At 44.3% G+C, this 15,283-nt stretch overlaps 1 protein-coding gene across 3 annotated transcripts in view; it reads left to right on the top strand.

The window, feature by feature from the left end:
- The window catches only part of LOC137376119 (spermatogenesis-associated protein 7 homolog), a 181,588-nt gene extending 166,518 nt beyond the window's left edge, over positions 1-15,070 (top strand). For all 3 annotated transcript variants that reach the window (XM_068044129.1, XM_068044127.1, XM_068044128.1), the window contains one exon: positions 13,548-15,070. In XM_068044129.1, the coding sequence (XP_067900230.1) occupies positions 13,548-13,883 (336 nt within the window). In that variant the 3' untranslated portion in view covers positions 13,884-15,070. The remainder of the gene's footprint in view (positions 1-13,547) is intronic.
- The last annotated feature ends 213 nt before the right edge of the window (positions 15,071-15,283 follow it).

Genomic DNA, 15,283 nt, shown 5'->3' with positions numbered 1-15,283 from the left:
ATAGAGTATAAAAATTGGCAAGTCATGTTGCAGCTGTACAGAACCTTAGTTAGACCACACTTAGAATATTGCGTGCAATTCTGGTCGCCACACTACCAGAAGGATATGGAGGCTTTGGAGAGGGTACAGAGGAGGTTTACCAGAATGTTGCCTGGTCTAGAGGGCATTAGCTATGAGGAGAGGTTGGATAAACTCGGATTGTTTTCACTGGAACGACGGAGGTGGAGGGGCGACATGATAGAGGTTTACAAAGTTATGAGCGGCATGGACAGAGTGGATAGTCAGAAGCTTTTTCCCAGGGTGGAAGAGTCAGTTACTAGGGGACATAGGTGTAAGGTGAGAGGGACAAAGTTTAGAGGGGATGTGCGAGGCAAATTCTTTTCACAGAGGGTGGTGAGTGCCTGGAACTTGCTGCCGGGGGAGGTGGTGGAAGCAGGTACGATAGCGACGTTTAAGAGGCATCTTGACAAATACTTGAATAGGATGGGAATGGAGGGATACGGTCCCCGGAAGTGCAGAAGGTTTTAGTTTAGGCAGGCATCAAGATCGGCGCAGGCTTGGAGGGCCGAATGGCCTGTTCCTGTGCTGTACTGTTCTTTGTTCTTTGCCACGGGCCAAGTGCTGGAAAATGGGATTAGAACAGATAGGTGCTTGATGGCCGGCACGGACACGATGAGCCGAAGGGCCTGTTTCTGTGCTGTATAACTGGGCATAAGAGAACTAAATGTTCATGTTCCTCCAGGTCCCACAGGAAAGATAAATTATTTTACCTATTTGGGCCTCCTCTGGACCCAGCCTCTCATCTCATTAGCTTCACATGGCAGGAAAGCCACAATGGCTTCCTTTCTCAGGCCACAGTTAAAACTGAAGTTGGCCATTGATGACATCATTGAACATTGACCTACATATTTAAATTCACAAGGTTCCTACCTGCTTTGAGGCACCTCATCTGACTGTCGTACCCTACAGGTTAATATCGGATACAGTGAGTATGGTGTTGAATTCCAAGCGGGTAAGTAACCTGCCCACATGCCTCAATTTTGCCACATGGGTAGTATTAAACTTTAAATGTACTGTTGAAACAGCAGGGAATAGATATAAATGCAGAGGTTATTATTTATGATGGAACATTTGGCTTCATGTTAACGAAGTAACTGATTTAATAATCCTATTGCCATTTATTACTGTAAGTCAATTTTATGATCAGCACAGTATAACCAGTTTGTATAAATTACAACCAGATCATTTACAAAGGTTAATTTTAGAAATGGGCAGAATAGATGTGGGCTATTTTGAGGCATGAAGTATTTATAGGGGAGATGCAGTAGATGATTTTTCCAATGAACATTTATTTGAATTACCTATTTAAAACTGATGAGTTCACTGAAATATAAAATAAAACTGAAGTGGCATTTCATCTGATGAGGTCGCTACAAGTTCATTTCAGGTACAAAGACAACATTGAGCCGGCAGCTCTTTTAACATTGAAGACGAGTTTGAGAAAATGTAATATAGCTCTAATGGCTCTGTCTCCTTTTATTTTATGTGTGATATGTTATTGAATCACAGAAATTACAGCACAGAAGGAGGCATTCAACCCATCAGACCTCTGCCACTGCTATATATTTAATTTTCCTGCCTTTTCCCCATAATTTAACAGTTAAATCTCTCCAATTAGATTGTCACTATGCCACACTGAAACAGTCATAATCAAAGTCACAAGTGCCATCCTCTATGACTGTGGCTGTGGTGAACCATCCCTCCTCGTTCTCCTTGCCCTTTATACAGTTTTTGACCTAGTCAACTATAACATCCTCTAAACTTGGTAAACTTAAGCTCATCAAAAACTCTGCTGTCCATATCCTACCCTGCACCAGTCCTCACGAAACTAAATAAACTTCTGGTCCCTCACATCTCAAATTAACAATAATCATCCTGATGTTTAAATCCATTCATAGCCTCTGGTATCTATAATCCCCGACATCTATAACTCATGCATCCTCCATTCGTCAAAATATGGACTTCCCATCTTCCTTTGCCCAACCATTGGTATCAGTGCCTTCAAGCACCCAGACAAGGCACCATAATCCCTCACCCTACATCGCTGTCCTCCTTTAATACACTCCTTAAAAGACATCCTTGTTCATTATTCCCCTAGATATATTTTGTGTTACTACTTCTGTTGGATGTCTGCCCAAGTATGATGGACATATTCTAATAAGGCTTTGTTAGAGTTTATGGATTTTATACTGGACATTCTATTCAGGTTCAGGATTATCACCCTCTCCTGTAAATGTACCTCACATTCCCTATAATCCTGTGTCTGCCTTCACCTGCCCAATATCAAGGTAAATGATAGTGAGACCAAGCAATCAAACAAAGGACTTTAAAATGGTACATTGACTTACGAGAGTATTAATTGCTGCCTATAAAAGCTGGTGGCCTTCCTGCAGATTTGGTTGTTGGGGGGGCGGGCTTCCTAATCCGGAACCCTGTGGCCATGGAGGGTCCCCCTGGCGGCAAGGGTGAGCCCTGCTGAAAGAACACCCTTCCTCTCCCCCTCCCCTCCCCTCTCTCCACCCTCCCACCTCCTCTCCCCCCTCTCCCCCTCCCCTCCCTCCCTCCTTGCCTCCTCCCCCTCTCTCCCCACGTCTCTCCCTTCCCCCTCCCCTGCCCCTTCCCCTCCATCACCCTCTCCCCCCCTCTGTCCCTCCTCCCCTCCCGTCCTGCCTCCACTCCCTCCTCCCCTCAGTTAGAGCAAAGGCATTTGCCCCGTTGACTTTGGTAACCTTGCTTCTTCCCTAGGGAAGGTGCTAGGGATTTACAAGCAGCTACCAATATGGAGATAAACAATAGTAATCAATACCTAACTTGCCTTACAACATTCCTATTTGGAGCACTTTATACAATCAGCTGTTGAGCATTGAACTCAAATCCATGCACATCATTTTGATTTTAGCACCTCAACATCACAACTGTGCTGAAAAACGCACATTGCCATGAGTAATGCCACAAGAAGTTAGTTAGAATATAAATCATGGAGTAAACTTTGTAATTTAACACTGGTTCAGAGCTGTTCATAATAAGCGAATACTGGGAACTCGGCTGCATAGGTCAATACTCCGATTGGCAGACCTGCTGATTTCATGACCATTAATTAATTAAATCTCACAATATTATCCTTATATAGAAACAAATGTCAGTGAGCCACTTCAAATCAGATAGAGAAACCTTTGGATTCTGAAGAGGGTCGTTGATTTTATAATTAAAACTTTCTATAACTCATTCTCTGTTTATAAAGTTACTGTAACAGTAATCAGGAAATAAAGTAAGGTGGTGTTTTCTCCCTTCAAAAAAAATCAATTATTATTGGATATAAAACATGAAAAATATAATAATTTATTAAAATAGCCCTATGCTTCAGTTATGAAGAAATAATGTGAAACATTAGAAGTCTGAGGAACTTCCTTCTTGCATTGCCAATCGTTCTGAAATACTTTCATAAACAGTTAAGTCAAAGATCTTGGCTTGCACTAATTAAATGATGCTGACAGTTGCAATGCTCTTTATAGATTTTTTTTTTAGCACAAATGCAGCAGAACTATTGGAGGCATTGTGGAGCTTTTTTACTTATTGGCACAACATTATGTTCATTGGGTTTTTCAACACAATAGAACCATAACTAATGATTTCTCAAAATACAGGGCTTTTGTGAATCCTGCATAAAGCTGTTGGAAAACTGTCAGAAAACATGTTATACCAGGGCCATTGAAGTGTCTGTTGGAAGCTGAGACAGGTACCCTGCAGCTAAGGTAGAATTTAAAGGTAGAAAATAGCATACAGAAACTGGCTTAAGATTTACATACGTCTTCTCTCTCACCAAGAATGTGTTTACAACAGATGTTAATGACGAAAATAAGAAAATAAAGCTAACATATGAAGAGGTGGTGTTATGAATTATTACATAGCTGAAAAATCTCTTCAAGAAACTTTGGGCAGGATTTTGTACTGCCCTTGGAGACAGGCACGGAGGCGGGGGTACAAACAAAATGGCAAGGGATGCCATTCCCAAAGTCACCCGAGCCCCCTGTCATTTTGTCCGGGGTGGGGAAGACCGAGAACCTGCCTTCCTGCCCCAGGCCAATTGAGACTCGTAAGAGACACTTAAGGCCCTTTTCCTGCCTCCACCAATTTTGCATAAGTCAGAGTGGCCCGCCACCACTTGGAGATGCCACCAGGTAAAGCCTAGCAGCCTCCCAGTGAGGTAGGGGGACCCTCTGGGGGCCCTGGATTGGTCGCCCCACCCCCCTCCTCCCGGGAAGATCCCCCACCACCATTACCAACCCCCACCCCTCACCACATTGCCGGGGCCTGCCTCTCCCAGGATCTCCTCCAGTCTTCGGTGCTGCTGGGCCTCCTGCAGTATCAGCAGTGGTCACCACTCCTCGTGGTGCTGCCAGTACTGCAGTGTTGCTGGCCTTCCGATTGGAGGCGAGAGCTTGTTCGTTAAAGGGATGGCGACCCCGACAGCTGCTCGCCATTAATTAGCGGCGGGGGTCCAAGGCGGGGTCACCCTCCTGCCATCTGGCCCGCCGCCAGGACCCCCAACACTGGAATAAAATCTGGCCCATTGTGACAGAAGTAGACCTTTCATCTGGCATCAAGTAGGAATGTAAAGGATAAGTTGTTCAATGCATCTTGCTAGTAACCTGGGTCATTTGAAAATTGGTTTTATAAGCCATAATCCCACTGGGAATTAATTTCCTCTCTGTAAGGGACTGAACTTCTAACCCTCAACCTCCTTACAAGGTGAATGTTATCAGGAGAATGGAGCCAGGGATGCAGACAATCTACACTGGGAGACTGGCTCTGTTAGGATTTAGTGTACCTCTGGGGGTCATAGACCAAGTGAGTTGAGACCATCCAGCTTCCAAAGAGGTAAAAATGTCATAGAGTCATAATGGCACAGAAGGAGTCCATTTGACACATTGCATTCATGCAGGCTCTCTGTCGAGCAATCTAATCAGTCCCATTCCCTCGCTCTCCCGTAGCCCAGCAAGTTTAATTCCCTCAAGTGTCCATCCAATTTCCTTTTGAAATGATTTATCATCTCCACTTCCACCATCCTCATAGGCAGCGCATGCCCCACCATTTGATCCCCAAAGACTCAGGGGAGGGAGTGGGCCTGTGCAACCCATCTGCAAATGGCAGGCTGGCAGCAGATTTTTGGCTGCATGGGGCAGGCAAGTGCCAGGGAGGCATTGGCACATGTTTGCCCTGTGCAAATGAGCCCTTGCACTAACCCTGCTGGAAGGTACAATCCCAGTACCAGCAAGGCATCCAAAAGAATGTCAGGACAAAAAGGATCATGTCAAAAGTGCAGATATTACCATACATGGTTTCATTGCTTCTTCATCAGAAATGTGCTATTAACTTAAGTTTAACACCGAGAAAATCAGGAATGCTGCAGATCAATTTGGAAGGTCATTGATCTGAAACATTATCCCTCTATTCCTTTCTCCATACATGTTGCCTGACTTGCTGAACGTTTCTCGCAGTTTTACTTTTTGTACTGACTTCCACATACGATTCTCCAATCTGTCATTCTGTCAAGGTTCCATGCCAGGACAAGCTCATAAAATTTACTCCAATGTGCCTTGACCTCAGCCTCAGAAGAACACTCTGTTGTGCCAGTGTGATATTTTTAACATCACAGTCTCACAGTGTGAAATTTTAATAAGAATTGGAAGCCGGAGTAGTCTGTTTGACCCTGGGAATTTGCTCCGCCGTTCAATAAGATCATGGCTGATCTTCTACCTCAACTATACCTTCCTGAACTATCGTCGTAACACTTAATTACCTTAGTATTCAAAAGTCCATCCATCTCTATCTTGGATATACTCAATGGCTGAGCATCCATCCACAGCTTACTGGGGTAGAGAATTTTCCAAAGATTCACAGCCCTTTGACTGAAGAAATTTCCTCTCATCTCAGGCCAAATCATCAACCCCTTATTCTGAGACTGTGACCCTGAGTTCTAGACTCAGGGGTCAGTGGAAACATCCTCCCAGCATCTACTCTGTCAAGCCACCGAAGAATTTTATATGTTGCAATGAAATCACCTCTCATTCTTCTCAACTCTAGGGAATATAAAATCTTAGAATGGTTACAACAAAAAAGGAAGCCATTCAGCCCATCATATCCATGCCAGCTCACTGCAAGAGCAAATCAGCTCGTCCCAACTCCCCAGCCCTTTCCCCATAGTCATGCATTTTCTTTTCTCTTCAGGTGCTTATCCAATTCCCTTTTGAAAGCCATGATTGAATTTGTCTTCACCCCACCCTCAGGTAGTTCATTCCAGATCCTAACCACTCACTGTGTAAAATAAGCTTTTCCCCATGTCACCGTTGTTTTTCTTTTGCCATTCTGCATATATTGGTGTCCCATGGGGTTCTCGACCCTTCCACCAATGGGAACAGTTTCTCTTTATCTACTCTGTCCAGACCTCTCTATCAAATCTCCTATCAACATTTTTTTTGTTATTCGCTCAGTTATTAGGTGGGTGTCATTGGCTAAGCCAGGATTTATTGCTCATCCCTAGTTGTCTTTGAGAAGGTAACTGAACTCCCTCATGCCTGGAACCATTCTCGTGAATCTTTTCTGCACCCTCTCTAAAGCCTTCACATCCTAAAGTGTGGAGCCCAGAATTATCCACAATACTTCATTTGAGGCTGAACCAATGTTTTATAAAGATTCCTCATAACTTCCTTGCTTTTGTACTCTATGCATCGATTTATAAAATCCAGGATCCCCTATGTCTTTTTAACTGCTTTCTCAACCTGCACTGCCACCTTCAACAATGGCTGAGATTTTATCTGGGGGTCTCAATCTCTGGCAAAAGTGGCGGCGAGAAGCCTGCGTCACCCCTTCTGTGGGAGGTCCACCAAATTAACTGCCAATTAGGCACTGAAGTGGACAGCAGTGGGCCTTCCACAGGATCAAGGACCCAGGCGATAAAAGTCCTGCCCTCTCAGAGCTGCCAGCCAAACAGCGGCTAGCAGCTATTTAACTGAACAGCACCACAACAGAGGTGGTGGCTGCTGCCTGTGCAGCACCTGCCGGAGGCCCTGGAGCGGTACTGGACCCAGGCCACAGGTAGATCAGGGCGGGAGGGGTCTTGCGTGGTGTGGGTCATGGGGGATGGGTGTGTAGGGGTGGGGGTCAGCAGCAAGGGCAGGGGGGTGGCTCTCAACAGGCCCTCCCCTTCCCGATGCCGGGTCCCTTGTTCAGGCACTAAGTGCCTTTTAACGAGAGAAGTCCGCCCCCCCTCCACTCCGAAGCCGCCAAGCAACCCACAAGATTTTTCTCGCCGTGCTCCCCGTGCGATGACAGGCCCACCCACCGCTGGGCTAGTAGTGGGGGCGGCAGGATGAGGTCCTTGGCCTCATTTGGCAGCAGGGCAGACAGGCCTTCCTGCCCCGGACTTAATTTCAGCAGAGGCAGGAAGGTGGCAGGGTCCCCCCCCCCTGCCACCATCCCATCCAATTGCATGCTCCCCCTGCCTCCAAACCTGCCATGGGGGAAAGCATAAAATGCACCACAGTTTGTGCACATATACCCCCATGTCTATGTTCCTGCACCTGCTTTGGAATTGCACCCTTTATCTTGCCTCTCCATTCTTGCTACCAAAGTGTATCACTTCATACTTCTCTGCATTAAATTTCATCTGCCACTTATCCACCCATTCAACCAGCCTGTCTATGTCCTCTTGAAGTCTATCACTATCCTCCTCACTGTTCGCAATACTTCCAAGTTTTATGTCATCCAAAATTTTTTAAATTGTGCCCTGCGCACCGAACTCTAGGTCATTTAATATATATCAAGAAAAGGAGTGTTCCTAGTACTGACTCCTGGGTAACCCCTCTGTATCCCTTCCTCCAATCCCAAAAGCAACTGTTCACCACTACTGTCAGTTTCCTGTCACTCAGCTAATTTCGTATCCATGCTGCCACTGTCCCTTTTATTCCAAGAATTTCAACTCTTTTGGCAAGCCTATTATGTGACACTTTATCAAACACCTTTTGGAAGTCCATGTACACCACATCAACCACGTTAACCTCATCAGCCTTCTCTGTTGCCTCATCAAAAAACTCAATCAAGTTAGTTAAACAGGATTTGCTCTTAACTAATCCATGTTAGTTTTCCTGACATGTGACTGTTAATTTTGTCCGGATTATTGTTTGTAAAAGCTTTCTGACCACTGAGGTTAAACTGACTGGCCTGTAGTTATTGGGTTTATCCTTATACCCCTTTTTGCAATTCTCCAGTCTACTGGCTGTAGTACCTCCACAATTTCTTCCTTTATTTATCCTCGGATGCATCTGACCCAGTCCTGGTGACTTATCAACATTAAATACAGCCAGCCATTCTAGTACCTCCTTTTTATCAATTTTTAGCCCATCCAGTGTCTCAACTACCTCTTCATTCACAATCCCTTTGATAGCATCTTCTTCCTTGGTAAAGACAGATACAAAACTCATTTACTACCTTAGCCATGCCCTCTCTCTCCATGTGTATATCCCCTTTTTAGTCCCTAATCAGCCCCACCCCTTCTCTTACCACCTATTTACTATTCATATGCCAAATAAAAACTTAAAAATTCCCTTTTATGTTAGCTGCCAGTCTCATCTCATACTCTCTCTTTGCGTCTCTTATCTCCATTTTGACTTCCTTCTGAAATTGCTGTATTCAGCCTACTTGTCACTTGTATTAACAACCTGACATCTGTCACACATCTGCCTTTTCTGCTTCATCTTACTTGCTGTCTCTTTCATCATCCAGGGAGCTCTGACTTTGCTTACATTATCTTTCTCCCTCTTGAGAATGTACCTCGACTGTACCCAAACCATCTCCTCTTTAAAGATAGCCCATTGTTCCATTACAGTTTTGCATGCCAATCTCTGATTCCAATTTACCCAGACCAGATCTGTTTTCACCCCATTGAAATTGGTCATTCTTCAATTAAGCATTTTTACTCTAGTTTGCTCCTTGTCCTTTTCACCCCATTGAAATTGGTCATTCTCCAATTAAGTATTTTTACTCTAGTTTGCTCCTTGTCTTTTTCCATAGTTAACCTAAACATTATGATACTATGATGATGTTCCCCTACTGACACATGATCCACTTGACCCACCTTATTCTGCAGAACCAGATCCAACAATGCCTCCTTCCTCGTTGGGCTGGAACTATACTGGTCAAGAAAATTCTCCTGAATGCACTTCAAAACCTCTTCTCCCTTCTGCCCTTTACACTATCCCTATCCCAGTCTATATTAGAATAATTAAAGACCCCATTATCACCACTCCATAGTTTTTGAGCCTCTCTGTAATTTTCCTGTAAATTTGTTCCACTTTATCTTTCCTACTAGTAGCCTATGGAATACACCCAGTAGTGTAATGATACCTCTATTGTTTCTTAACCAGAATCAAATAGATTCTGTTCTTGACCCTTCTAGGACATCCTTTCTCTCCAGCATTGTAATATTCTCCTTAATCAATACTGCCACCCCTCCTCCTTTCTTTCCTTCGTTATCTTTCCTCAACACCTTGTATCCAGGAATACTTAGTACCAAGTCCTGCCTTTTTTTGAGCCAGGTCTCTGTTATCGCCATAATATCATATCCCCATGTGATTGTTTGAGCTTGCAGCTCACCAACCTTATTTACCATGCTTTGTGCATTTACATACCCCAGAATTCCCCAGAACTGATCCCAATGTCCCAGGAATCTAAAGCCCTGTCTCCTGTACCATTTCTTTAGCCATGCATTCATCTGCTCTATCCTCCTATTTCTATACTCAATAACGCATGGCACTGGGATGAATCCAGAGATTACTACCATTGAGGCCTTGTTTGCTAGTTTCCTTCCTAGCTCGCTAAAATCTGCCTGCAGAATCTTATCCCTCTTTCTACCTGTGTCATTGGTATCGACATGGACCACGACTATTGGCTGTTCACCCTCCCCCTTCAGAGTGCTCTGCAGCTTCTCTGATATATAGGCCTAGTCTACTCAATCACACCGTATAGGACAGAGTGCTCTGCAGCTTCTCAGTGTAATATAGGCCTAGTCTACTCAATCACTCCTTATAGGACAATCCCCTCACCCCAGGAATTAGTCTACTGAACCTTTGTTGCACTCCCTCTAAGGCAAGTATATCTTTCCTTAGGTAAGGAGACCAAAACTGTACACAGTACTCCAGGTATGATCTCACCAAGGTCCTATATAATTGTAACAAGACTGCTTTATTCTTACATTCCAATCCCTTTGTAATAAACTCTAACATACCATTAGCTTTCCTAATTGCTTGATGACTGTATCAGTGCCATTTCCTGCTCTCGCCCCAAACTAGAAAATTTCATTAACTTTGCTTCCAAATTCCACCTTTTCCTCATCTTCACTTGGTCCATCTCTGACTCTTCCCATCCCTTCCTCAATTTCTCTGTCTCCATTTCTGGTGATAGGCTATCAACCAATATCCTGAATCCCATGCTACCTTGACTACACTTTCTCATACCCCACGTTCTGTGTGGACTCTATTCCATTCTCCCAGTTTCTTTGTCTCTGTTGCATCTGTTCTGATAATGCCACCTTTCATACCAGTGCTTCCGATATGTCTTCCCTTTTCCTCAATCAAAGATTTCCTTCCACCATGGTTGACAGGCCCTCAACAGTGACTGTTCCATTTCCCACACTTCTGCTCTCACCTCTTCCCCTCCTTCCCAGAACCATGGTAACATTCCCCATATCCTCACCTTCCACCCCACCAGACTCTACCTTCAATGTATCGTCCTCCGCCATTTCCACCACCTCCAGCATGATGTCATCACCAAACACACCTTCCCCTCCACTTTCAACTTTCCGAAGGGATCGTTCCCTCCACGACACTAAAGTCCACTCCTTAATCACCCCCAACACACCCTCCCTTTCCCACTGCACCTTTCCATGCAAGCACAGGAGGTGCAACTCCTGCCCTTTTACCTCCTCTCGTCTCACTGTCCAGGACCCCACACCCTCCTCCCAGGTGAAACAGCTATTAACTTCTACTTTTAATTTAGTATACTGTATTCGCTGCTCATTATGTGGTCTCTACATAGGGGAGACCAAACGCACGCTGGGTTATTGCTTTACAGATCACCTCCATTCAGTCCCGAAGAGTGACCCGAGCTTCCAGTCGCCCATCATTTGTATTCTCTGCCTCACTCCCATTCTGGCCTGTCTGTCCTCGGCCTCCTACACTATTCCAATGAAGCTCAATGTAAGCTCAAGGAACAGCACCTAATTTTTCAATTAGGCACTTTACAGCCTTCTGGAATCTACAATAAGTTCAAAAATTTCAGGTCATAATCTCTGCCCCTATTTTTGTGAATGGCAGCTGTTGGTGATACTTCTGCTATTCCCATTTACATCTCCTCTCGACCCATCTTTTGTTTCTTTACTTGTCCCATTACAATCTTCTTTTACCATGCACCATCTTCCCTTTTGTCATTTAATCTCTCCTGTTTTCCACCCTATCACACACCTTTCCTCTTGTTCTTTCCAACTTTCCTCCCCTTTCCCTGTTTCTGTCCTTACTTAAAACCTGTTAAATCTCAAATTTTTTCCAGTTCAGACCTGAAACGTTAATTCCATTTCTCCACAGATGCTACCTGACTTGCTAAGTATTTCCAGGATCATTTGTTTTTATTTGATATAACATTTTCCACAGTAGCCAACCTTTAGCCCCTTTTAATGAAATTCCTGTTGAATTATTGGCATCTGCCCACACATGAATTTAAATTGCCCAATCTTGGGAATGGTAGCATAGTGGTTACGTTACTGGACTAGTAATTCAGAGACCTAGACTAATCATCTGGAGACATGACTTAATGGTCGCTGGAGACTTCAAATTTAGATTAAACAAATCTGGAATAACAAGCTAGTACCAGTAATGGTCACCATGTAATTATCGGATCGTTGTAAAAATCCATCTGGTTCAGTCATGCCCTTGAGGGAAGGAAATTTGCCGTCCTTACCTGGTCAGGCCTGTACATGACTCCAGATCCATAGCAATGTGGTTGACTTTTAACTGCCTTCTGAAATGGTCCAGCAAGCCATTCAGTTGTCAAGAAGGTGGCTCACCACCACCTTTTCAAAGGCAATAAGAGATGAATAATAAGTGCTGGCCTTGCCAGTGACACCTACATCCTGCGAATGAATAAAAACTTCAATAAGTTCCAGGTCTCAAAAGTGGGGCACTAACTTGTAAAATTTACCCAATAGCTACAGAGCAGAGATACTTAGAGCTTTACTCTGCATCTAACCATTTGGTATCTGACCTGAAGGCCAGAATTTTACCCTCGGTGGACAGGAGCCATCCATCGACCGAAAAGTCGGTGGTGATCCTGCCTCAGCCTGGCCTGGGGATCCTGACTGCATTTTGCGGTTCCCAGGCCCTTAATTGGTCTGAGGCAGGACTTCTACCTCATTGAGGCAGGAAGTCCCGTCTAATAGAGCTGCCGGCCAATCAGCGGGCCGGCAGCTTTCTGTCCCAGCAGCGCCACCAGGAACGGTGGCCACTGCTGGGACTGCAACCCAGCTGAAGACGGAAGGTGTCGGAGAGCCCCGGAGAACCGGTAAGTTTTTGGGGCCTCAGCGGGGGCAATCGTTCGGGCCCCAGAGAGGCAAGGGTGGTCGATTAGGGGTACGGGGGGTGGGGGGGGGGGGGCGTGTTGGGCGTTGGGGGTGATTGGGGCATTGGGGGCAGCCCTCCATTGGGCACAGGGTGCCTGATCAGGAGACCGTCCCCCCAGGCCTTCAGGAAGCAGCCTTCTTTTAATAGGCATCTTTTCTTGGTCCTGGGCTGCCCGCCAGCCAGGGGTAAAATTCCCGTGGCAGAGGGTGGAGGCCCTTAAGTGGCCATTAACTGGCCACTTACGGGCCTTGTTTGGCCTGGGGCGGCGGGCCGTTTTTCACCATCACTGCCCTGTGTTAAATGGCAGTGGAGGCAGGAGCCGATCAGGAAGGGCCCCCAAGTCTCCTGCTCCATTTTATGCCCCCGCCACCATCTCACTCTTTGGGGGTGTGGGGGGGCGGGGCGTAAAATTCTGACATTGACATTCGGTGCCTCAAATGGAAAGTGATTTTCTCCCTAGCACTACCATCCCTTACATTGATCAGCATTAAATTCACAGAATAATCTTAAAAATAATAATGTGGATTTGCAAAACCACGTTGGTATTCCAAGCTTTACATACGAACACAAAAACTAGGAGCAGGAGTAGGCAATTCAGCCCCTCGAGCCTGCTCCGCCATTCAATACCATCATGACTGATCTCATCTTGGCCTCAACTCCACTTTCCTGCCCGTTCGCCATAACCCTTCAACCCATTACTAATTAAAATTTTGAGTAGCCTTTCCTCCAGATCAGTGGAATACAGTAGTACTAATGGGCATGCAGTCATGCTAAAAAACAGGTAAAATCTAATTCAAATATTTCTTTAACTTTTTGTAGGATAAGCTGAAAAATATGCTCCAAAATCTCAGAAATGAGCTACAAACAGATGAAACTGTTAGCTACTCTGAATACAGTACAACAGCACAGAAACTCCTGCTTTTTGGCAAATCAACCTACAGAACAGGCAGTGTGTTGAACAAGGAACCAATCCTATTTAAAGACGATCACAAAGGAAAACATGATTGGAGAACATTGAAAGAGAACTCAGACTTGGCTGAAAATGAAAGCATATACCTGGAAAAATGTTCAAAAGAGAATGAGATTGAAAACCTGAGGAAGACACTGGCCAAAATGCTCTCTACAGTTGGTCAAGACTTCAAAAATGTCAAGTAATGTGTTTCTATGACTTTTATTTCAAACAAAAGAAAAATAGTAAGACGTAGCGCACTTCACCTATCTAGATCACAATGTTCTTGAAAGCTATCATATAATGAAGGGTATGTCGGTAGTTTGATCTTAGAGTAGGTTAAAGGGTCGGCACAACATCGTGGGCCGAAGGTCCTGTACTGTGCTGTACTGTTCTATGTTCTATAATGACCAAGGGTGTTCTTTAACCCGGTTCAGTATGTCATACAAGTAAATTATTCAGCTTATTTAAGACATTGGCATTTGTAATTATCATTTCCCTGTCCTTTAGATTTCCAACCCACTTGTAACTTATCAATCTCCAGTAGTGAATAGGTAGACAAAATTCCTGCTCCTGAGTCTCCACTTATATAGCTCTGAGAATAAATTTGAAGGTATTATCAGCAACCAAAGTGATTAATCTTCCAATTATCTCCCTTTTATTTATGAAAACATACTACACCTCTACTTAATGGCCTGACCACAGTTGAGAATTTGTCCTGTGGTAATTGAAGGAATATTTCAGGTTTGTTGTCTGCACCTCATAATAAAGCCTGCAAAACAAGATCCTAAAAAGTCTTCAACTCCTTTCATCTGTGAGGATTGTTTTTCGGGGTTGGGGGGGTGGGCGGGAATGCTATAGATCATTGACGGATGTAGGTCCACAGCACCAGATTTCCCGATCTGAGTCAACCTGTGAATTAACTAATCAAGCAGGCATGTGTCCTACATAAGCGTCAAGTGGAATCAGGTTGTGCCACAATGGAGAAAGACCTGTCCAAGCTGCCCTTTAACTCCACAGCTGAAAGAAACAAGGAATAAACTGCTGAACAGTAAGGTATGAACATCCCAGCTAAATGCCCCAAGTTGTATGCACATCCAAGGCCATACACGTTCCTCACCCACCCACCCTGCTTGAACTAAGCTGCATAAGGAGAAATCATAACCTAGTAACAACATTATGGGGATAATTTTTAAATTCACCCCGGGAGTGAATCACTTGCCCATTGTAGAACCCGCCTGATTTTCATCTCATTGATATCACTGGGATGAAAAATGAGTACGTTCTACAATGGGTGAACGATGTACTCTGCCAGGTTATTGCCTTGGTGGAGAAGGTAACAATTTTCCACACAGTGTCTTGAAATCCTCAGTGTTTAGATTATATGATACTTGTAGCGATATATGTAACATGACACAAGTATGTAAGCATTGCACAATTGAATAAAAATTTGACCTAAAAAGTATTCTACTTGAACCACAGAAGAAAATCACAATGTCCTCTCAGCATGTTACTGCTCTTGAATCTTAGGAAATATTCTAAATAATATTTGCCCTATTAATTTGTAATTGAACATGCACTCAGTAATACAAGTAGTATCCTCTCA

The sequence above is a fragment of the Heterodontus francisci genome, chromosome 13, assembly GCF_036365525.1.
Source record: "Heterodontus francisci isolate sHetFra1 chromosome 13, sHetFra1.hap1, whole genome shotgun sequence".
Taxonomy (NCBI): domain Eukaryota; kingdom Metazoa; phylum Chordata; class Chondrichthyes; order Heterodontiformes; family Heterodontidae; genus Heterodontus; species Heterodontus francisci.
This window is presented reverse-complemented; position numbering and strand designations above follow the sequence as displayed.